Below are 22335 nucleotides of genomic sequence, written 5' to 3'. Positions count from 1 at the left end.
TAATCATCATATCTCATCTATAAAAGAAAAGATCTCACAGGGCCAGCTAATATACAATAAGAATTGCCCACCGAGGAAACGTGGAAGAACAACGCAGAAGACGAGCATGTAGCAACTACACCGATCAAGCAGCATCATGACCATTATAAGCTGACCCGTTTTCTGCTGCCTAGATGCGGAACATGAGGGATTCTATGCTCTCAACAGCAAGCTATTGCCAAGCAACATCGTATCACCATCCAATTAGTAGCTAGACACAGGTAAAGACCGTCAAACTTTGCTGATGTACCACCAAATCCAGTACTTGGTCCATATCTGTCTTCATCTCTTCAGCGCTGTTGTTATTCCCACTCCAGCTAGGCATTGGCGTCGGCTGGCTGAACAATGTCCCACATTGGACTACCTGAAGAACCAACGCCATTTGGAGTCAGCGAGAAGAAGCGGTTATCCCATGACGCATATACTGTTGGGTGGATCTGCGTGCTTCAATGTGAGCTCAACGCGGCAAAGGCTTTGTTAGATGAGCAACATGAACAGCTTCCCTCAGCCGCAAAAGACGACAACAGCTATCTCCTCGGTCGGATGGCAGGCATAATGTTGCTATTGCTTTCACCGGATTGGGCACCTGTGGAACAAATGCTGGCGCACAGACTGCTGTACGAATGATTCGCATTTTCCCCAATATTCGATTCGGCTTGCTCGTAGGCGTGGGTGGTGGAGCGCCGAATCGACCGGATCCAGATGATCCATTCAATGATCTGCTCGGAGACGTCGTCGTTGGTGTCACAAAGGGAAACCATGGCAAGCCACCAAAAGCAACGCCTTTCCAAAGTACCTAAAGCTGACGGTTTAAACATGTAGGCGGCGTTCTTCAATACGATATGGAAAATGGAAGAAAGATGGAGAATTCTCCATCGAATCACACTTGAACAAACCACCTAAGGTTTTGTCAAAGGCCATTGAGCTGCTGCAATCCGAACACGATTTTGGCGAAGGCCACATGTCACATTACATCCAACAAGTGGCTCTGAAAGCGGCAAAGCTTCGCGGTTTGAGGCAATATCGCTTTCCGGGTCGGGATAAAGACCAACTGTTCAGTGCGACTTATCATCATGAATCTGAAGCAAATTGTTCAGCCTGTGATCCTGCACAGTTGGAAGAGAGACTTTCTCGATATTCGGATGATCCTATAGTTCATTACGGCCTTATTGCCCCTGGTAATGCTGTCCTAAGGTCTGCCAAATGTCGAGATGAGCTACGAGACGCTTGGGGTGTTCTAAGCTTTGAGATGGAAGCAGCAGGACTGATGGATAACTTCCCTTGTATTGTTATTAGTTATTAGAGGGATTTGTGACTATGCTGATGATCACAAAAACAAAATCTGGCAGCCCTACTCTGCTGTTGTGGCAGCAGCATATGCGAAGGACCTCTTGAGAGTGATTCGACCGCAAGAAATCAATGAATTGGAAGCCATACCTAAAACTCTTGAGAAATGTGAGTTTTTACCGCTCCAATTGATGAATAGCAACTCTCAGTCATACACATATGACCTTAAAAATCCGTCTAACGCTAAATGTAGTTTTGGAAGACTTTGCTACGACTGGAGAAGCTGTCACACGTATCGAGTCTAAAATCACTAGCGAGGAAGACATTAGGATCCTCGAATGGCTAACACTGGTAAATTATGGTCTTCAACAGAGTGATTACTTTCAGAGACGGCAGCGTGAGACTGGTCAGTGGTTTCTCAACTCGTCACAATCCGAGGAGTGGCTTCAGACAAGCAGAAAGACATTATTCTGCCAAGGCATTCCTGGAGCGGGAAAGACCATTCTCATATCAATCGTAATTAACGATCTATATACACGATTTGATCAAGACATCACTATTGGAATCGCGTACATCTACTGCAACTTCCAGCGCACTGACGATCAGCAAGTTAACGATTTAATGGCAAGCTTATTGAAGCAACTTTCTGCACGGCAACATTCCCTACCAGGTGGTGTAAAAATTTTGTACAACTTTCATCGAGCCAAACATACACGGCCATCCCTGGAAGAAATTCGCGGAGCTTTACAGTCCGTGGCTCGGATGTACACGAGGGTCTTTGTAATCGTCGACGCACTTGATGAGTGCCCAGCGGCTGATAACAACCGAACCAATTTCTTGGCTGAGATATTCGCGCTACAGAATGCGACAAAAGCAAATTTGTTTGCGACCTCGCGGCATATACAAGGCATCCGAAACCAGTTCCACGAAAGCATATTACTGGATATTCGAACAAGAGAAGACGATGTTCGACAATATTTAGAGGAACATATATCAGGGTTACCATCTTTCATCCTAAAGCGTTCCGATTCGCAAAGAAGAATAGTACACCAAATCGCCAACTCGACTGATGGAATGTACGTTGCATGAAGTCTATTAATAATGCCTCTACTGACATCCATACAGGTTTCTTCTTGCAAAACTCCATCTAGACTCGTTCCAACATCAACCTACACCAAAGGCAGTTCTCAGAGCTTTAGACAATTTACCAAAAGGTGATGAGGCTTTGAATCAAACCTACGGCGAAACAATGAAGAGAATAAAAAACGAGGGAGCAGGGTTTCAGCAGCTTGCTTTGCACGCCTTGTCGTGGGTATCATGCGCCATGAGACAGCTATCCACACTTGAGCTTCAGCCAGCACTGGCTGTAGAGAAAGGTAGTCGTGGAATAGATGATGACAACATCCCAGAGATTAGTGACATAGTCTCCGCATGTGCTGGGTTGGTCCGTCGATAAAAAGAGCGACGTTGTCCGATTAGTCCATTACACAACACAAGAGTACTTTCAGCGGACTCCAAAAGATTGGTTTCCGGGCGCACATACTAAGATTACATCAACATGCATTACTTACCTCTCATTCGATGTATTTAAATTGGGCGTCTGTCCCACATACGAGGCGATTAGGGAGCGAATGCGACGCAATCCTCTCTATTCCTACGCAGCTGAGAAATGGGGACACCATGCACGAAATGCAGACAGTCCAAATTTAGACATCAATACTTTATTCGGCGACCAATCAACAATGGAGGCTGCATGGCAACTATGTGAAATGGATGGGAAAATTGCAATGCAACCACTTAGGGCGAGTCGGGTCACAGGACTTCATCTGGCAGCATTTTTTTGGACTTCGGGACTTGACACAAAAGTTGATATACAAATTTGGTCCAAATGCCTTGACAGAATGCAAGGAGACGCCAACTTCCTTAGCAGCCAAGACCGGCCATGAAGCTATTGTTAAGCTGCTTCTTGAGAATGAGGCTGATCTTGAGTCAAGGGACGAAGATGACCGAACGGCACTTTCATTAGCAGCCAAGAGTGGTTATGATTCCATTTTCAAGTTGATAAGGGTGCTGATCTCGAGGCAAAAGACAAAAACGGCTGGACGGCGATTTTTTATGCAGTTGAAAACGGCCATGAAGCTACTGCCAAGCTACTCCTTGAGAACGGTGCTAATCTTGAGTCAAAGGATGAAGACAGTCAGCCGGCGTTCTTTCATGCAGTTAGGAAAAGCGATGAGGTTATTGTCCAGCTGCTTCTTGATAATGGTGCTTATTTTGAGCTGGTGGATGAATATAACTGGTCGCCGCTTGATTTGGTGATTACAAGAGGTCTTGAAGCTATTATCAAGCTACCGGTTACAAAATCACTAGGTTCAAAGAGGAGTGTGCCCGAAATGGGAAACTATAGAGAGCGTATCAGCAGCATCAGTAGCTGGGATGGTTGTGAATAGTCGGGATATACACTGTGCCAGGCAAGTTTAAAGCTCCTATTCAAATGCCTATGCGATAATGGGGCTTCGCATTGGTGAAGGTGTTAGGGTGGTTTCATAAAAGCGCATGCTTATATTCTTTTAAAGATACTGTTATAGAAATATATAATAAAAGTATATGGATGGGTAGGTAGCTATAATAGCAGATACTAGAGAAATGTAGCTATAGTAGCATATACGACATGAAATATAGCCATAGCAGCAGACAGATGAAGAACTTGGTACACGGTACTTAGTAAATGCTTTTAGCGGTAGATAAACGGCTTTCTTTCGCATCCGGATTCGATGCCGAAACTCCACGCACGCAGGGGTGCTAGAGAGTCAACTTGCTAATAGCTACCCCCTAAGTTTTAGAGATCATTATTGCTCTCTCCAAGGTTAGATTGGATGTAGATTTAGATGTTGATTCAAAGCACATAGGTTAAACAAGTACGTGGTGGGTATTATCAAGATACACAACCATGGCCATAAGTATTAGGTTGTAATATAATATGGGAGGTCTTCCACCCTATTATTGCCGCGGACTGAATGTCTGATATAAAGGATATTTCTAGTACACATATAGCCGCTTATCGAAGAGTCTAATATACGGTGAACAGAAGTTATGGAAGTGCTTCCTTGAGTTGAATAGGGTAATATAGCTACTATACAGCATTTCTTTCGTTATATGATGAGATGGAATCACCAGCTAAGAGCCAAGTGCCGAATTTTCCTCTTTTTATATTTGGACATAGTTGACATACCTAGTCTTTAATGTCGTGCTATTATTTGCAGAGCTGCAAACCATAATACTTGTGGTTTCATTCTGGACTACCTACCTAGGTATTGATGATAGATCGCTGTGCGGCCTACTATTCTGGGAGGGTAACTCTGCTCCGCCATACTAAACATGACGAACATTCCACCTTGTTTCAAGAATATACGACTAGGGGTAGCGGAAAATTCGGGCTCTTGTCAAGATATTGCTATTACATATAGTTTAATGATTGCGGTTTTGGAGCTGAGGCTACCCACTTTTAGAAATAGCAACACCATTTTGGATATCAGCGAGCTTTACCCCATATAACCGCCCACCAAAAGAAAAAAGACGGTGAGGGGGGAATCTAATTATGTATGTAATGTAATGGTAACACCAAATGATAAAAAAACAAGAGTTGCCGACTGTGTAGCAATGCTCTTTAATTTAAAGGATTTTTATTTTTATTTATTTGGTCTAGTTTTGGATTTGCGATTCACTGGAAACCTCGTTCGGCTGAGTGATGATATCTGCAACAACACTCAGCTGCCATGGCCATGATATCGAACATAGCTTTGGGATCCACGTGTAAGTAGGTATATCATGTCACGAATTTTCTATGCCCAAAAGGCCTCACATGAAAGTAAAGTCGATAGAAGTGAGTCACTTAATTGCTCCTTTATTCTGTAACGGTTGTACGGCAATCTATCCGATCTTACTCAGCACTAAAGAGACTGGTTATGAGATAAGTCACATATTTTGTCTTAGTCCCACTGGCGAAATGCGTATTTCTTTAGATCCACTGTTATCTATTGAGGAGAAAAGGCTATATAATGATCCCACTGTTTCCCTTCTCAATCAGAAAACAGAATGAGTACATTCTATGCCGACCTATTACTACAGACAGTTCATCATGTCAAACTTGCCCCTGTCAGCCTCCGACCTGGTTTACCAGGTCGATGTATTGGAGAGTATTCGCCAGGGCCATCCAGTGCGAACCACAGAGCTCACCACATCGCCTGAGCAGAGGAAAGCAGACAACGAGTATATCCAGACTGGGCCACCGATGCTCACATTTCTAGGCACTGCCTTACCTAAAACAACATATCACACATACATACATCCTTCGCTGATGGAGCGCTTCGATCAAATACAGTCAGCACTGGGAAAAGTCACGACCAATATCATTGAGAGGTGGTTCTCGGACGAAGGAGCGAATTTCCCATCGAGAATGCCCTTGGATAGACACGAAGAAGATGTGCTCAGGGTATGAGATCTAGAATATTTTGGTCGTTCTTGTCCTCCAGTCTAAACAGATGCATCAGTGGATCGCCTCGTCTGGCATTGTGCCACGATATGCCGGGAGACAAGGATGTTCACGCCCAGATTTTCTATTCTCGGCCACTTCTGAGAGCCCATGTCAGCCCATTATTTGTGAGATCAATGCTCGTTTCCCATATAACTCCTGGTTCTATGTCGAGGCCGCGACTGAGCCATTTGAGAGGGCTGGCCTGCAGAAGTCTTGTCTGAAGACAGGCCATGATTCTGTGGTAAGCATGGAGAAAACTCCTAAACTCCAAAAGATTGCTTTGACATCGTCTTATTGTGACTTTTATGCGTAGGCCTTCGGCGATGCTGTTGTGAACCTTTTTGACTCATCGCATCCTGGCCACATCCTGCTGGGAAAACAATGGGTAGGATTTGACATTCATTTGCTCCCTGACATTTTTAAACAGAGGACCGGGCAAGAGATGCGGATAATCTCACCATCCGAACTAAGGCTTATAGAAGATTCGAGCTCACCTACAGGTTACCATCTTTCGTGCGCCGTCAAGGATAGCGAAGAACTGGAGCGAGTGTGGCAGATTAGCATAGACATGGTACAGCCTGAGATCCGAGAATTTTCTCCAGAGATGTTGCGCGAGATTGCTCGTATTTGCGTCAACGATCTACGATCCATCTTTTTGCTTCATGACAAGCGTTTCTTGGGCATTATGCTCGAAGAACTTGATAGCCTGTTGCAGGCGGGAGTAGTGGATTCCATGGAAGCTCAGCTATTAAGGGAAAGCATTGCGCCTACTTTTGTCCCAGGTTCGGCCGGTTGGCATGCAGCGATTTCTTCACCAAATAGCAAGGAAGAACTGGTGCTAAAAGATGCTCGTGGGGGGATTGGAAGGGGCCATACGTTTGGACACAACGTGACACAAGAAGTCTGGGATGAGCGTCTGCGGGCGGTTGGCGACGGCAAGCTTATTGACGGCAAGGCGACCGTTCTCCAAAGGAAGGTTGAACAGGTTTCCTTTGACATTTTAAACCTAGCCGGAGATGCCTTCCAGAAGCTATACCTTATTGGCGCATGGGCGGCCGTAAATGGTCAATATCTTGGCGTAACTTCGATGAGACTCGGCAATGACTTGGGATGTGTGCCACCACCAGACGGTGGCATGGCCATTCTTTCCGTCACATCTTCTTCATAGATCATAGTTCCAAACTTAAATGGACTACATATCAAAGCTCTTTTGGGATAGTGCGTTGTCGCTTCAACGCCATTTACTGTTCTTCTGGAGTATAATCTTTGTATGATTGAAGCTGAATCGGGAATTATGAGACGAAGTTGGCTTTAGGGGATTTTCAAGGTATTCCATGATTCAGACCTGATGTATGCGTATGCCGTCTTCTCTTAACAAAAGTGTCATTTTGTTTGCTAAGCTGGTCTAGCAATTGGCTTCATTTCGGTTTTGTTGCAAAAAAGGGCCGCTCTCTGGCAAGTAGCGTATGGGGGTATATACGAGTTTTCTAGCTTCGCAACAAGTTTGTATAACACGCTGAATCCCAAGTGACGCTAACATGGAAGGAGCTACCTATAGATAGTACGAGGTATGTAAATGGGAAGATTGGAACGAATTAATGGTCCAACAGGTTATATCTTGGTTCCTCTGAGTACCTAGGTAGGATTGGGTCGGGTGCCTATTGAGGACAAAAGCTGTGGGATTTTGCTATACCAACTCATAATAAAAAGATGTTTACTTACTGGGGAGTATTATAGGCAATAATACGAGAACAGTGAGCCAATACTATTGTAAATTTGATGAAGACACATGTGGGGATACTAATATGTTGAATCTCGAGAGTTGTATAATGGGGCTGAAGCCGAAAATAGCTGCGAAAGATCCCATGCTCGGGGGGTTATTACAAAACCACCACAGCATCAGTGAAAACCTGGGTCATGAGAAAATGGCTAGTAACTGTGGTTCAATGACTAATAACCAGTCATTTCCATGTCCATTCAGGTCTACGCCGCAATTTTCACTTGGGGCCGCGTATCAAATGGTATTCTCGGCATGCATATGACTTGATGCCTTAAGATGGATACACTTGTTAGATCTTGAGATTCAATGGGTGTGTGAAAAATGTTCAGTGGTAGGAAAGGTGGCCAATATTATCATAGAGACATATAAATTGTTCCATGCTCATCTGATCGTGCGTGTGAGGTCGCTGGACAATGTAAATTTAGCGATTCAACACTCCCATCTAGATTGAGTAAGGTTATACCCTAGCTTATACGACCATAATTAGAGGATAACCCGGGAATCAAGCATTTTATCCAAGTTGGGGGTCTGTGATTGTTGGAGTCTTGAGATTCTCATTTGCATTCACATGGCTTCGTGCTCGAAGGAACTGAAGCAGTAATTAGATACGTAGCTATATTCTATTCTGCCTTCTCGAGTATGTCAACGATTTTCTCATAACCAGACCTTCTGGCTATAGTAGATGCCGTATGCCCTCGCCGGTTCTTAAGCTTTGGATTCGCACCAGCATCTAATAGAATAGCCACAGTCCGCTCAAAGTTCTCACTGGCTGCCAGCATAAGAGGTGTTTCCCTGAATAAATCCGTCCTCGAGTTGATATCCACGTCTATCCTCTCTGCTAGGACTTTGACAACCGCCTCATGACCATACCATGCTGCGATACTCAACGGCGTATGACCAAGATCATTTTTTAGATCTGGATTCACTCCTCGATCCAGTAGCTGTTTAATAATATGAACGTATCCGCTGCGTGCTGCGTCATAGAACCTTGAAATGTCGTGCCATTTATCCCAATCAGAAATAAAAAAATTCCGCTGTGAAAAAAGATTAAGCATCTCGGTTTGACCGCATACTGCTGCAGCTTCAATAACATCGTCTGTAATAGCAATCTGGCATCCACACCGGTCAAGGAGTAATGCCATAACTTCTTTACCACTTTTCTCATTTGTCACTGCAGCATTAATAACATCTTCTGTAATAGTAATTTCGTCTCCAAACCAGTCAAGTAGTACTGCCATCACTTCCTTACCATTCTCCATGTTTCGAGCTGCAGCTATAACAATATCCTCCACAATATCAATCTGGCCTTCACAATGGCCAAGAAGTAACGCCAGTACTCCTTGACCACCCCCCGAGTTTTCTGCTACAGTTTCAAGATCAAGCTCTGTAATAGTAATCTGGTTTCCACATTGGTCAAGGAGTAACTGTATTATTTCCTTACTATTCTCCTCGTTCAGAACCACACTTGTAATAATGCTATTTGTAATAGCAATCTGATCTTTATACCGTTCAAGGAGTAATGCCATTACTTCCTTACCCTTTCCCCTGTTAGAAGCTGCAACTTTAACGATATCTTCTGTAATGATAATTTGGTCTCCGCACTGGTCAAAGAGCAGCGTCATAATTGTTTCGGCTTCTTCCCAGTTCCCAGCTGCAGCTTTAAGAACGTCTTCTGTAATGATAATCTGTTCTCTACACTGTCTAAAAAGCAGTGCCAAGATTTCTTTGCCCTTTCTCGGGTTTCCAGCTGCAGCTTTAACGATATCTTCTGTAATGATAATTTGGTCTCCGCACTGGTCAAAGAGCAGCGTCATGATTTTGTTGCCTTCCCCCCCGTTCGTGGCTGCGGTTGTAAGGATGTCTTCTGTAATAGCAATCTGATCCCCATACCGGCCAAGGAGTAATGCCATCACCTCCTTGCTATGGTAATTGCCTGCTGCCGCTTTGACAATATCATTCGTAATAGTGATCTGGTGCCCACAACGGTCAAAGAGCAGCGCCATCACTTCCTTGTTGTAATTTATTGCTGCGGCCTTGGCGATGTCCTCTGTAATAATGATTTGGTCTCCTCCCCGGTCAAGTAGCAAAGCCATCACTTCCTTTTTAGAATGCCTTGCTGCAGTCTTAACAATACTCTTTGTAATAGTGATCTCGTCTCTCCGACGGTCCAAGAGCAGTGCCATTACTTCTGTTTTAGAATTTCTTGCTGCAGCCTTAACAATATACTCTGTAATAGTGATTTGGTCTCCTCGCTGGTCAAGGAGCAATGTCATTACTTCCTCGCCATTTCTATTGTTTTTTGCCGCAGCAGCCACCACATATTCATTTATCTCTGCGCCTAAGCAAAGTAATTTAGAAATGACGCTTATGGACCCCCATTTAGCGGCCATTTCGATCGGCGTTGCGTTGTGTGAATCAACACAATTCACATCAATAGATGAAATTCTCTTGGCATCAGTTTCTTCTGGATAGTTCTGATTACATGCGGTAATGTAATCTACCAAGGGAGCAATTCCCCACCGACCGGCAATGTGTAATATGGACATATGAGCTGTGATGTCGTTATCCCACAAGCGATCGTGTAGTAAGGCTTTGAGCCAGTGCTCCCGACTCGGTGAATTAACTTGAAAGAACTCGGCTTCTGAGTCTCTAACTTCGAATTTTAACTGTGCCATGCGCGCGTGATCAGGCCATCTTTCGATTGCGTAAGAGATAAAGTGCATTCTCGACTGTTCTCTGCGATGGAACTCTTCCATAAGAAGACTTACACATCGATGGACAATATTTGCATGTGCCTCGAGTTCATCGATAAAGTAGCGAGAATTGGTTCCAACCAAATAGTCTTTCACAGACTGATGCAGTAAGAGCACCTTTTCATCTTGGACGATGATCATTAGGCGGCAGGATGCAATTTGATCGCGTGTAAACTGAACCCGGGTCTCTATATCCACTTCTTCTTCATACAGCTGGCAAGCTTCAGAAAGCTCCAATACGCTTAGTGGCCGCATACATACAGCAACCAAGCTCAGAATATGTCGGAGTATGTCAGTTCCAGACTCCTCTTGAGCTGTGTTTAGAAGTGTTTCATAGAGCGAGTGAAGTCCTTTGGGCATATTCTGTAAGACTTTGACAGCATCCTTCGAAGGGACTTCCTTTAGCTCCTCGCATGCTAAGCCAACCCAAAGGAAAGTATTTTCGGCTTTATTTCTGAGGATGTTGCTGACTTGCTCTTTAACTTTAGCGGTGTAATGTTTTTTCTTAACAAGATCTGCGACTCTTTCCTCGATGCACTGATCGATGTCTTTCTTCGCCTGGGAAAATGATGCCAAGTCCTTATTTGTGAACTCATCCAGGTATTCGCGGATCTCAGAATATGGTCGACTGGTAACAAATATCTGAACATTTGATGGGGCGTCTTGGCTATGAAAGGTTTCTTGAAACTGTTGCAATAGGACTTTTTGCGATTCTTGATCGCATTCATCGAGCGCGTCAATAACGCAGTACTTTTGGCCTGTCTTCTGATCTGTCGCCACGGCCATGAATATTGCCCAGAGAGCATCGAACGATTGGAACAAGTCTTTGCCACGCTCATTATACTTTGGTAAGATGTAGTCGATAAGGTTCGGGTGCTGCTGGACGAGTTGGAGGAGAAGTCCTCGAACGACTGACGTAGCTGTCTTCCGTTTATCGAAGCTAGAGTCGCAGAAAAAATAGGCAAGCGTTTTCCCTTCTGTTGCCGAGAAAATTGTCGAAAGTTGTTCAGTGAGGAATATAGCCATCGTGGATTTTCCTGTTCCAGGATTTCCATAGAGCCATAGGACATTGCTTGTCTGTCCCTGGCCAAGCCAAGCAGTAAGCTCCTCCGTCTCGAGTATCCATTCGCAGGTGCCGGTAGCACGGTTTCCTTTTTTGCGCTTCATGGCAGTTCTATCATCAGACGGATCGGTTGTGAAAAGGTCGCGCAGACAGTTTCCTGCCTCAGTGGTTGGCGCGGCGTTAGTCGTTGCAATGTTAACATTGCCCTTGTAAACGTTGAAATCGCCGTGGCCTGCAAGTTGAATTCCTTGGCCAGAAAAATGGGAGGTCCTGCCTGTATCAAATGACCCCACGCGCGGTTTCTTGACCACATGTTCAGCGGCTTCATGGAGTAATTGCTCGCCTAGCTGGCGTTTTTGGGATTTGTCGTCCATAAGTGTTGACCCCAGGCTTGAATGACTCTAGCAGAGAGAAAATGAGGCTGATGAGCTATTCAATGAAACTTGTGTTAAGAAAAGAAAAGAGGACCGGCTGAGCGTGGTGGGAGATAGCCGGATGCTTATGGTGGCTGGGGGGTATATGCATGTATACATGCACTGCCTGATGTGCCTTATATTGTGCCATAGGCAAGGGACGCATGGACTGCTGCGCCTCTACTGATCCGGTTCGCGATCCATTTGAGTTGTCACATTAACTTATTGCTTTCTCACCGATCATAGTCAAGCATTACTTTTAATTGGTTGTAAGCTGCATAAGGCGCACTGCAGGATTTGCTGTCAGACCTCTTCGTTGCCTGCCACGTAGCGACGCAATCAAAGGGCATAAAAAAACTACTACGTAACCCCACAAGCATTTTTCTCTTGTACGTCTCATTTTTGCCCAAGGCGTTCTTGCATAGTAAGTTTCTCTACAGATGTCTACGGGCCTTGAAGGCCTGGGTCAAATGCAGCCTGATACCCCTAGCGTCATATCATCATACCAAGAAATGAATAATATGCTGAGAGGATGGACTCTACCTTGGGATAAAGACAATAGAACGTATGAGTTGTTAATACATCGCTATGTGTCTATCGACATAAGGACGAACTGTTTCTAGAACTCACCGTACCGTTCTAATCTTACGGGAATCATATCACGGTACGCGAGCCCTCAGTGACTCAGTCTGAATATAAACCAAGTTTATGTCTTAATTCTGAGTACATACGACCATAGGTAGGATAATTCGGAACCTTGTCAAGTTCATTTCTTGTATCTAATGTATTCCGCTTTTTTGAATTCTAAAACTTCAAATTTGGGGTCATTGTGTTCTGTTGTTGGCGGTTAAGCAACCCCGCGGTAGAGCTACCAGCGCTGGGCTAACAGTGTACATACATGTACGGAGTGCGGCTCAGTCAATTAATTACTAGAACAATGAAATACATACGTAAATCAAACGGACCTGATTGAGCTGCGCCTTACCACTGTCGTAATTACTTTGGCAGGGCAGCCTCGCAGCCTTGAAGAACCCCATCCCAATTGTCTTTTTCAGCTAGTTACATATGTATAGACTAAAGCTGAGCAGTATGGGCATTTTCAATATGCATTCGAGCCAATGAGTCTGATTTCAAGTTGGGCAGCAACCGGTACGCAAGCCACCAATATTTCCTGTGTTCTTAAACGGCTTCATACATCCTGATTCTCATTCACCCCGGCTCCGACCAATCAAAACATCATTTGACAATTCCAGGTCAAGGTTACATCATGGAGAGACCGAAAACGCGCGAGGATGCGAAAGCACACATCAGTCAAATCAGAAGAGCCAAGGGCGTCGACGTCGAGCCAGGCTCTGCGGGAGGCATCACCGATGACTTGGAGGTGTCTCTTTCCATGTACTCTTTCTTGCTCATTCACATGTTATTTACATATTTCCCGAGTTAGTTTATAACTCATTGCTTGAATCGAAAGGTTACGAATTTTTCAAGTCTTCTTCCAGAAGGGCAACAACTCCGCAGTAGACATTATGGCGGCCGTCTTCGTTCTCCAAATCGAACTCCTTCTCTTGAAACTCGCCGTCGATGCAGCGACGTACTGCGCTGCCATAATTGGAACTTGTCTGAAAGACTTCGCCCAAGAGTCTTTGCGCAGTTATATAAATTGAGAGAGGATAAAGATCGTCCCCAAACACTTCTTCCCGCACCCGGAGAGACTCAATCGTTTGTCCTCGGTGAAGCTCAATTAATAGAACCCCAATTGCTAGCAGCGTTGGATTCTGAATGATGGAAACCATCTTTGGTTTATTCCTCGTCCTGTCATTTTTCGCCATGAGAAATGGTCGATCATAATAAGCAAAGCTTCCACTTTGAATAAAAAATATGTCTTGGCTGCTTGGCATTTCAGGAAGCCATGGAGTCTTAAAAAATTGCAGTACACTTCTTGCAATGAATACTGCAAGTCGGAGCCTTTGCTTATAAGTCGGGGGAGTTTGTCCACCCCGAGATTCCAGAATCTCTCTCAGCGAGATCATTTCCCAGCCATTCCCGCCTGGCGAAAATGAGTTCAATGGGTAGACTGCATAACTTCTTAAGCTTGTATGAGACTGATCAGAGATTATTCCCAAGCAACCCAATCTCTCAGTAAGTGTTGATTTCTTCAATTCGCCACATATGTTGATACATGGTTGAACGTTGGGTTTAGGTAAGGTAACCTCTGCTGCTTCTAGAGACATGCTAGTCGCAAATCTTGCAACCAAAGAAGTTTGCGTTTGAACCATAGTGGTCGTTGAAGATGAGGAGAAGCGAGAAAGAGAAAACTTGACAGACTTCCTTTGCTTCGTAGAGCCGATAATCTGGTTGGCCCTATCCGGCGCCAAATTGGGGGTTTGAACTGACGTCTGTAGCGGAAAGCTTGCTCGTAGTAGGAGCTCCTCCCATTGTTTGTCTGCTGCGATAGACTGATGACCTTCAAATTGCGGCTGAGAAAATGACATGGCAAGGTGAAACCGAAGTTTTTGGACGACATAGTCTTCATCATGACCAGGAGTAAGGTCATCCGTGCACTCTGAGACACGCATCGAGATGCGATGCCTGCACGCACATGTTAAGCTAGAGCAGACAGCGCGGTAAACGCTCGAGGACAGATTGCGTAGGATGTCTAGGAGCCTAATACGCGATCTCACTCGTCTTTTCGGCTCAAGCTCGATGTTCATTGCTGCTAGAGATTCGAGATTCGAGATGCCCTCTTTAATGGTGGTCAAGAGGCCTTCATATGTTGACCGACGTAATGTAAATCCCGCACGTTTGAGCTCTTTCGCTACCACAGATGCATCTGACCATCGTACCTAGAATCGCGTTAACAACATTTCATTCCTGACTTTCAATGATGTTATGATAACCCACATCGTCTCCGCTTCCTACCCTCTCGCTTATATCCTTGATAGCTTCCTGGATGTCTCTCAATGTCTGCTCAAACACGTCGCAAGACCTCCAAAGTCTTGTTCGAATCTTCGCCTGAACCTGGCCATTCATCCACAATTCCCCATTAGGCTCTTCTACCATGGCGTCGATTTGAGATGGGGACACCAGTCCGTCCAAAAGCTTTTCACACACATTTTGAAGCTTTACCCGCTCGGTCTCGATATTTCGAATCAAGCTTTGCAGCTCTTTGTCGTATTTCCTCCACCGTTGTATTACTCGCACCCCGTTCTTATAATTTTCAAGAGCTGAAATTACCAACGGAATAGCTCCGAGCACAGCCCCCGCGATCTCGAACCCAGACATGTCTACGTATTAGGAATTCGTCCCCTGGTTGATGCAGAATAGGAATGACTGCTGATCGACATGACCGAGTAAATCCAGGTAGTGAGTAGGGCGGGATAATATTAAATCTACCTACATACTTATATGTACATGCATGTTGCGTTACACGACAGAGATGACTAAAAGACAGCTCAACGAACGAGAGGAGATTATCCAATACCCCGCCCGTGAGCCTCATTGAGGAACCAATGATGAATGTAAAAGAGCGCTGTATCCTTATGGGTTTCTGAATCTTCTCTAAAGAACATTGGATTCCTTGCTTTCACTGGGTAGTTGGTGATATCGCCAAAAATGGACGACAAGAGTATCGCGAAATCAGTTAGAGAGTGCCTTGCACTGTTCCAGAAACTTGCCTCATTGCCCTCGTCTCCCTTCGATACCTCTCATCAAACGGCATTGACGGCCATTATAGAAGAAGAGGCCCGCTTCAAAATTTGGTCCGGAAATATTGGCGCGCACTCGTTAGGAAGGCAATCACTGCAGTATCGTCTTCGAGATGCATCTCATTTGCAAAAGCAAGTACTTGCACTTTTAGCAGACCTGTCAGAGTTATTAGAAGACGCTTTTGCCATTGTGAGCGGGAGTAAAGTCCCATGGGATCAAATTGAGGATGACGAGGTTTTGGCCGACGAATCCGACTCGCTTCAAGATCCTGACAGTGACAAGAACGAATTTCCAGCGACAGAACTGGAACAAATCTCCACCAATGTGCCAGATACTGTTAACTGTCTGCTAAGGTTGAGCGTCGCCATAAGAAATCCGGCTCCTCACGACCGCTTTGCAGCATCGGTTCCGGTAGATGTATCATATTATGAACCTTTCGATATTCATCACGTCCAGGCCAAGTTTCAAAAGATAGACAATCTCATGGCCCAGAGACTAGGACATGCAATTTCTAGACGACGACAATACTTTAAGTACCGTGAAAGCCACCGCTTGAAGCTCGCTCATGGTTTGGATCTCACAAATGAAGCCGATGGTAAAAGTACCGTTGCAAGTTCAATACCAGGCCGTGCCAAGGGCGGTGGGTTTAATATGGAATCATCGGCAATAGATGAAGACGTTATTTCAAATTCAGGTATTTCGCAAACATCTTTTGCGTCTTCCCTTGCAGATATAGAAAGGCTTCGCATCCCCCCGCCTCCAAAGGGGGCTGGGAGCGGTCCTTTTGAATGCCCTTTTTGTTATATGATCATAACAGCTACAAACAGAATATCATGGAAGTGAGTTTGAAGCTTAGTCTGCGCTTTTATAGCAATATGGACACTAACAATAACCACCAAGACGGCATGTGTTCGCTGATCTTCGGCCATACATCTGTCTCTCAGAGGATTGCACAACAACAGAAAAGTGGTTTGGTAGAAGGCACGAATGGATGCTACATGAGGTCGAGAACCATTGGAAATTCTATTCCTGCCCTTACTTATGCAGTGAACCATTTCAGTCTCGATCCAAGTGTTTAGAGCATATCCACAAAAGCCACCCTAGTGCTACACCAAGGTATCAACTTGAGGCGATGATTAATCTCAACTCTAGGCCGATTCGAACAAGAGATGGGATAACTTGTCCCATATGCAAGGAGAGCCTTGACTCGGTGAAGGAGTATCAGCGACACGTCGGCCGGCATCAGGAGCAGCTTGCGATTTTTGCTCTTCCCCCTTCACAGTCCCAGGAAAATGAGGATGTCTTTGGTGATGATGAAAGCAACTCAGGTCGGAGTGATGTGGACTCTGAGAGTATTGATACCACCGATGGGGGAGTGCGTTTAGGAGAGCTTCAGATTGATGATCATAGAGAATTGGTCTCTGTTCCCTTCTTCTCAACCGTGGAGAAGATCGAACCAGTGGATCCTGAGGCCCAGCCATCTGCCCCAGCTTCCGTGACCGCAGCTGTGAACAACGCTTCAGATGGAGTTTTTCAGGAAGCTATTGACGATTTGATTCGAGACGACGGAGGTATTCGCAGTGAATCAACCTTCAGATTCCCGCGCCGGCCAGTCTTTACCGATGAGCCGCCTCATATTGATCGGTTTGATCGGTTTGATCGGTTTGAGCGGCCTGGCAGTCAAACCAAGGAAGTTGAGTCGACCCCTTCAAACCGAGCTCCTGATCATAATCTCGATTCTTTCACCACCTCCCACAACGATCACGAGCGGAGCAACGACAATTGTGGGACCAACACGTATGATGAAAAAGCGATTCGGCATCGTCACTTATCTCTCCTGCGGTTAGCAGAAATTCAGCGCCAGGAAGATGAGGAGCGACAACGCGACATCCTTCGCATCGCCAAGGCCAACGCCAAACTTAGTGGTGACAATATAACGTCAAGAAGTTCACCCTCTTTAACTGTGGATGATGAGAATGCAATTAGACGCCTTCATGAGGAAGAGGAAGAGCGACGACGCCGCGTTCGCCTCCGTCGCATCGCTAAGGCTAATGCCGAGTCCAACGCCAGCTCGCCCGTGCCGAGTCCTCCCCCTTCACTCAGCGCCCTCTCCTTCAAAACCACCGCAGCTGCGCTTCCTGATGACAACATAACGTCAAAAGGTTCACTCTCTTGGACTGCAGACGATGAGGATGCCATTAGACGCCTTCATGAGGAAGAGGAAGAGCGACGACGCCGCGTTCGCCTCCATCGCATCGCTAAGGCTGAGGCCGAGATCTACCAACGCCCACCCATGCCAATGCCTCCCGCTCCAATCCCCTTGACAGCCGAAGCACTACGTAGAGTGCCTAAGAACGGAGAATGGCCACGCGGGAGAGCTAAACAGGGGAGCATCGCCGATTCGGATCGTGCGACTTACGGTGGCGCGTTCGGCGAGAGTGACGGAAAATTGAAAACCTCTGGAGATAACTTTGCCATTCGTTTATCCGAACAAGCTGTTGTACGTGTTCCCGGGGTCAAAATTGAAGAGGATGGAAGCTCAGTTGTCTTTGGCGGCCAGCCCCATGTACCGACCCATGAAGATAATGAGCGCACAATAATAATTGACGGGAGGATATATGCACCCGTGCATGCACCCTACGAGTGTGAAACCCTCGAGCCAGTAACTTACGAACATGCGCTGTACGATCCCGAGCTGGCTGCTAGCCACTATTACTGAGCTGAAGTCACGCGGAGCGGCGACGACATCGCCACTCGAGGGGTAAAGGGGGGGGGGGGGGGTTCGGCCCTCCTTTGCCTACAAAAAGGCTCATACGTTGAAGAGTTTACAGTCATTTCTGAAATCCCTATTAAAAGAAGGGGCACAACCTGAGTCTATCAAGGAGGAATCCATTCATAGGACGACTCTCGCGGTCCCGAGCTCGATATACTTCCCATGATTCCCCTACACCCAAGACCTTCCAAATCCATGTGAATTATTAACAAGAGAAAACCAACTCCGGGGTCTCTATTGACTCTCTTACTGGCATCTCCAAGGATGATAGCCACTAGAGTGCTGCTGTTAAAACGTATATAACATTCAAGTGAATACTACATGTACACATGTATGCTTACTACTTACATGTAACTTGCATCCCGTTTCTTTATCTGCAGCGGAATGAAGTAGTACCCTAGATACGGCGTATACTATCCCCGCATCTATATACATATATATTTAAAGCCCAAAATAAAGAGTCGCGCTGCCTTATAATATTCTTCATCGACTAATTACCAAGGAGATAATAATGTGGCTATGTACAAGTATTCGACCATTCATTGATGTAGATTTGATAACGTGATATTCTGGCTTCATTGTGATGAAATCCGTTGTCCTACCTTACAGGGTGGGGTAAACTTACAAAGTGTTTCCCACCCATTTCATTGGTGCAACCTTCTTCGTACTCCGTACATACCTGACCTTGCTTTAACTATGAGGTAAATTTCGCAAACGCCCTTTGCTTCATGTGTTAACTTACTTCATGTCAAAGCTAAATCTTGAATCTAAACAACCTTAGGTAGTTGATCCACCAGCTGGTACTATGCCGACTCCTTCAGTGCTCCTCGAGACACTTCTTCCCGTGAACGCCGTTAGGCTTGGACGCCTTGTCCTCGATGTTCGAAACCCAGAACAAGATTTCTTCGAGCCCGACGAATCTACTACTAAAGTCGTTATTGCTCAACAGCTCGACAACTTCAGCTATTCTTCAAAACAGGGGGCATCTTCCGGCCTCCATTTAATACTCTCAACTCTCATCTCTGGACAACGCAGTTCCGAAAATTGCTCCAAAATCGACCTCTCATCCTCCATCTGCATCACTCGTCGGCTCGAAAACTCTGGCCAATTCTTTGGACAGCTATGCGAGGATAGCAAGACCAGATATTGGCTAGAGCGGGCACTTAGGAAGAGACAAGACGTTTATCTTGTCACTGGGACGAGAACAGTCGCGGATGCTAAGATTGGCATAACTGAAAGCAAAAGCAGGTCCTCGGAAGGGAAAGCCCAAGTACCAGCAAGCCTGGCCGCAGGTGCGGTAGGGATTCCTTTCCCTGATGGCGTTTTGGATATCGGTACCGAGATAAAGCGATCCGTGGATGGTTCCGATCAAACAGACTTCGTTGCTCCTGGAGAGCAGATCTTTGCTGTTCAATATCGCAAGGTACGCGTGTCTTGGTTCTCCAACAAGGATGTAGACCGCGCATCCCTTGAATCTGGCAATCGCTGGAAAGTCTACCTGGGAGCTAGAGGAGAAGGTGATGAAGCTGCTGAAAAGGTTGTGGATATGCAAGTGGGAGATTACGTTCAGAATGAGGATTTTGATGAAAGTTATGAATTGTTAGATGGTAACGGTGATACGTATCTGCGTTTCTAGTCTGTTAAGATGCCAAATATGCTTTTTACTAGCTAAATGAGGTCTAGGAGGAATATAAGATAGTTTACTTGATAATAAGGCTGTTTTGCTGAATTCCTACTGTCTTAGATGTGCTCGTGACCGTATGGATAAAGCGACGTATCATATACACTCCAGATGTCTTTATGGCTCTTGGGTTTTGGATTCATATGTTATGGTTATTATAGTATATGGTTCCAGATTGATAGCCGTTCGTCATAATCGATATCACCACGTAATCATATCCCGAAATTGTTGAGGACACTTGCAAGCTATCTCTCTATACCCAGACTTGAGTTGCTCGTAATATTGTTGTTAGTACCAGAACTCAGTCTACTCAGGTTTCACCAACATAACATCAGCTATTACTCCAATATCTTATTCTAAACCAGTGACTCTGAATGGATATGCCGTCGTATTACCCTTCCAGCTTTTACCTACGCACACTCGGCTAATTGTATTCACTATTAGAGACCTCCAGTTGCCAGTGATTGTAGGTCACAACAACACCATTGACTCAATATGGCTACGTGTATGTAGGTAGTTCACGAGTGTAGCTAAACAGAGGAATAAAATGAATATCATGAAGTGATGTGAGTTCGCACAATGCTTACCCCTCGAGCTAATTACATGTAGGGACACATACGTGTAAATAAGTAGGTACATGTGTCTTACTACCTGGCAGCCTCGGGGTGTTGTTTTGGTAAGGAGTTCAGCACCTTTTTTTGGCCACTGTAATCGTGTTACGGGCTCGGCCATTCTATTGCAGGCCTGGTCACAGTTGTAGGTCCCCTGGTCAGCCTAACGGTAGCTGACCTCCTGATGGTAGCTTATAACACTATCAGGCCGGCCTAATGTACTTATATCAATCTGGTATTACTGTTTCAAGTAATCGCAACAATAAAGGGTAAAAAATAACGTAGCCTCATTAACCTAGGTAGTTTTGCTAATCAGAAAGAAATCGATAACCAAGACAAAAGAGAAACAAAGCCCATTGATCCTTTTCGTTGCAACCGGGTTTTCAATTTGAGTCGTTGCATCAGCAGTTTCCAATCAATAACCAACTTCAGGTCCAAAAACACTACCTAGGCCCCTTACTAGGTACCCAAAACCCCTTCGGCGCCCGAAGATAGGTATCTGATACCCAGTAGCTCATACCTACCTAGGTACCTAGGTAGGTACCTAGTAGCAGCATGGGTTACAGCTGCATACCGGATAGTGGCAGTGGTGATGAACGTGATGCGTAATAACCCGAATCCTCCTACGGCATCTAGCTGATGAAAACGTACGGTTCTTCACCATTCCAAGAACAACCGCATCTTCTGTAGTCCCGTTTATCATCACTAGCTGAGAGGAAACGAGACCAAATACGCTGAGGCCCTCCGGTTCATCATCTTCCTGAGTTGGAATCGCAACCAGATTCGATACAGAACCTTGGAGCCGTGCAGGTGAGAACGTTTGATCTGGTATGTGTGAGTAAGCTAACATATCGAAACGTCGTAGGACAATGTGTAATGCATACCTTTCCATTCTTCTTCGCCTTCTTCCTTGACCAGAGCACGCACCAAGTCATCCTCCGTAACATAGAGCAGGTGTTCCTTGCCGAGGTGGGGGAAGTACCCCAGGGGAGTTCCAAGCGTGGGGCTGGTCGCGAGCAGTTTCGAAACCGTCCATATACCATTGGACTCTTTGATTGAGCTCAAGTCCCCATCAGTGTCTTGATAAAAGATAATAACTTGGCCTCCTGATTGAAGAGCGAACAGTTGGCTATCAGGGTGAATCTGAATGTTGCCATCACCGAGGTTTTCCTCGGGCCAAAGTTCGCCGGGTTTTCCATCTCCTTGGGGCTTGACATGGCAAGTCAGGACGCTGTTTGCGTTGAGGACAAAGATTTTCTGTTTGGCTCAAATAGACAGATCGTCAGCACAGGTATCGTCATATAGTTGACTTCTAGGTGCAGCGTCGGATTGGTATCAAACTTACGTTATCGACAATCAGGGCGACTGGCGTTTCATCTCTCACGCCTTCAACAATGGGGGTCTTGCCAGAGAGCCCGTCATTAGTCCACTGTTCCATATAAAGAGTGCTTCCCTCTTGAAAGATGAGATTGTTGCCCTGTTGGCCGGGCCGGGCGTTGGCAGCGGCTGCAGAAAGCCAAAGTGCGATGTCTTTGTATTGATCCATGGTAAACTTTGCAAGCGGGATAGTTTTGTGTTGTCTTGTGTGAACTTGGAGAATGGCTATGTATGATGATGGTTGATGGACAGGAAGACTACAAAATTTACGAGGAAGACCACAATATTTATATCCAAAATTGATATTCCATTTGTGCCA

At 45.4% G+C, this 22335-nt stretch overlaps 7 protein-coding genes across 7 annotated transcripts; 4 read left to right on the top strand and 3 right to left on the bottom strand.

The window, feature by feature from the left end:
- Positions 1-384: 384 nt before the first annotated feature.
- On the top strand, positions 385-2782 carry Triagg1_600 (uncharacterized protein; the record flags this gene model as incomplete). Its single annotated transcript, XM_062901006.1, has 5 exons — positions 385-656; positions 862-1322; positions 1411-1494; positions 1580-2402; positions 2452-2782. 5 exons carry the CDS (start codon positions 385-387, stop codon positions 2780-2782), a joined length of 1971 nt encoding a protein of 656 aa, XP_062760950.1.
- A 2682-nt stretch (positions 2783-5464) lies between these two features.
- Triagg1_599 (uncharacterized protein) lies at positions 5465-7028 on the top strand (the record flags this gene model as incomplete). The annotated part of the gene is made up of 3 exons (XM_062900995.1): positions 5465-5818; positions 5877-6101; positions 6174-7028. The coding sequence occupies 3 exons, from the start codon at positions 5465-5467 to the stop codon at positions 7026-7028; spliced, it is 1434 nt and encodes a 477-aa protein (XP_062760949.1).
- A 1232-nt stretch (positions 7029-8260) lies between these two features.
- Triagg1_598 (uncharacterized protein) lies at positions 8261-11830 on the bottom strand (the record flags this gene model as incomplete). Its single annotated transcript, XM_062900984.1, has 1 exon — positions 8261-11830. The coding sequence occupies one exon, from the start codon at positions 11828-11830 to the stop codon at positions 8261-8263; it is 3570 nt and encodes a 1189-aa protein (XP_062760948.1).
- A 2194-nt stretch (positions 11831-14024) lies between these two features.
- Triagg1_597 (uncharacterized protein) lies at positions 14025-15151 on the bottom strand (the record flags this gene model as incomplete). Its single annotated transcript, XM_062900973.1, has 3 exons — positions 14025-14090; positions 14143-14712; positions 14771-15151. 3 exons carry the CDS (start codon positions 15149-15151, stop codon positions 14025-14027), a joined length of 1017 nt encoding a protein of 338 aa, XP_062760947.1.
- Positions 15152-15481: 330 nt separating this feature from the next.
- On the top strand, positions 15482-18293 carry Triagg1_596 (uncharacterized protein; the record flags this gene model as incomplete). The annotated part of the gene is made up of 2 exons (XM_062900962.1): positions 15482-16413; positions 16727-18293. 2 exons carry the CDS (start codon positions 15482-15484, stop codon positions 18291-18293), a joined length of 2499 nt encoding a protein of 832 aa, XP_062760946.1.
- An 859-nt stretch (positions 18294-19152) lies between these two features.
- On the top strand, positions 19153-19983 carry Triagg1_595 (uncharacterized protein; the record flags this gene model as incomplete). Its single annotated transcript, XM_062900951.1, has 1 exon — positions 19153-19983. The coding sequence occupies one exon, from the start codon at positions 19153-19155 to the stop codon at positions 19981-19983; it is 831 nt and encodes a 276-aa protein (XP_062760945.1).
- Positions 19984-21163: 1180 nt separating this feature from the next.
- Triagg1_594 (uncharacterized protein) lies at positions 21164-22185 on the bottom strand (the record flags this gene model as incomplete). Its single annotated transcript, XM_062900940.1, has 4 exons — positions 21164-21183; positions 21291-21464; positions 21524-21896; positions 21985-22185. 4 exons carry the CDS (start codon positions 22183-22185, stop codon positions 21164-21166), a joined length of 768 nt encoding a protein of 255 aa, XP_062760944.1.
- Positions 22186-22335: the final 150 nt, after the last annotated feature.

This window comes from Trichoderma aggressivum, assembly GCF_033847375.1.
Source record: "Trichoderma aggressivum f. europaeum strain CBS 100526 chromosome Unknown scaffold_001, whole genome shotgun sequence".
In the NCBI taxonomy this organism is placed as follows: Eukaryota; Fungi; Ascomycota; class Sordariomycetes; order Hypocreales; family Hypocreaceae; genus Trichoderma; species Trichoderma aggressivum.
Note: the sequence above shows the minus strand (reverse complement) of the source record. Positions and strands in the feature narration are given on the sequence as shown.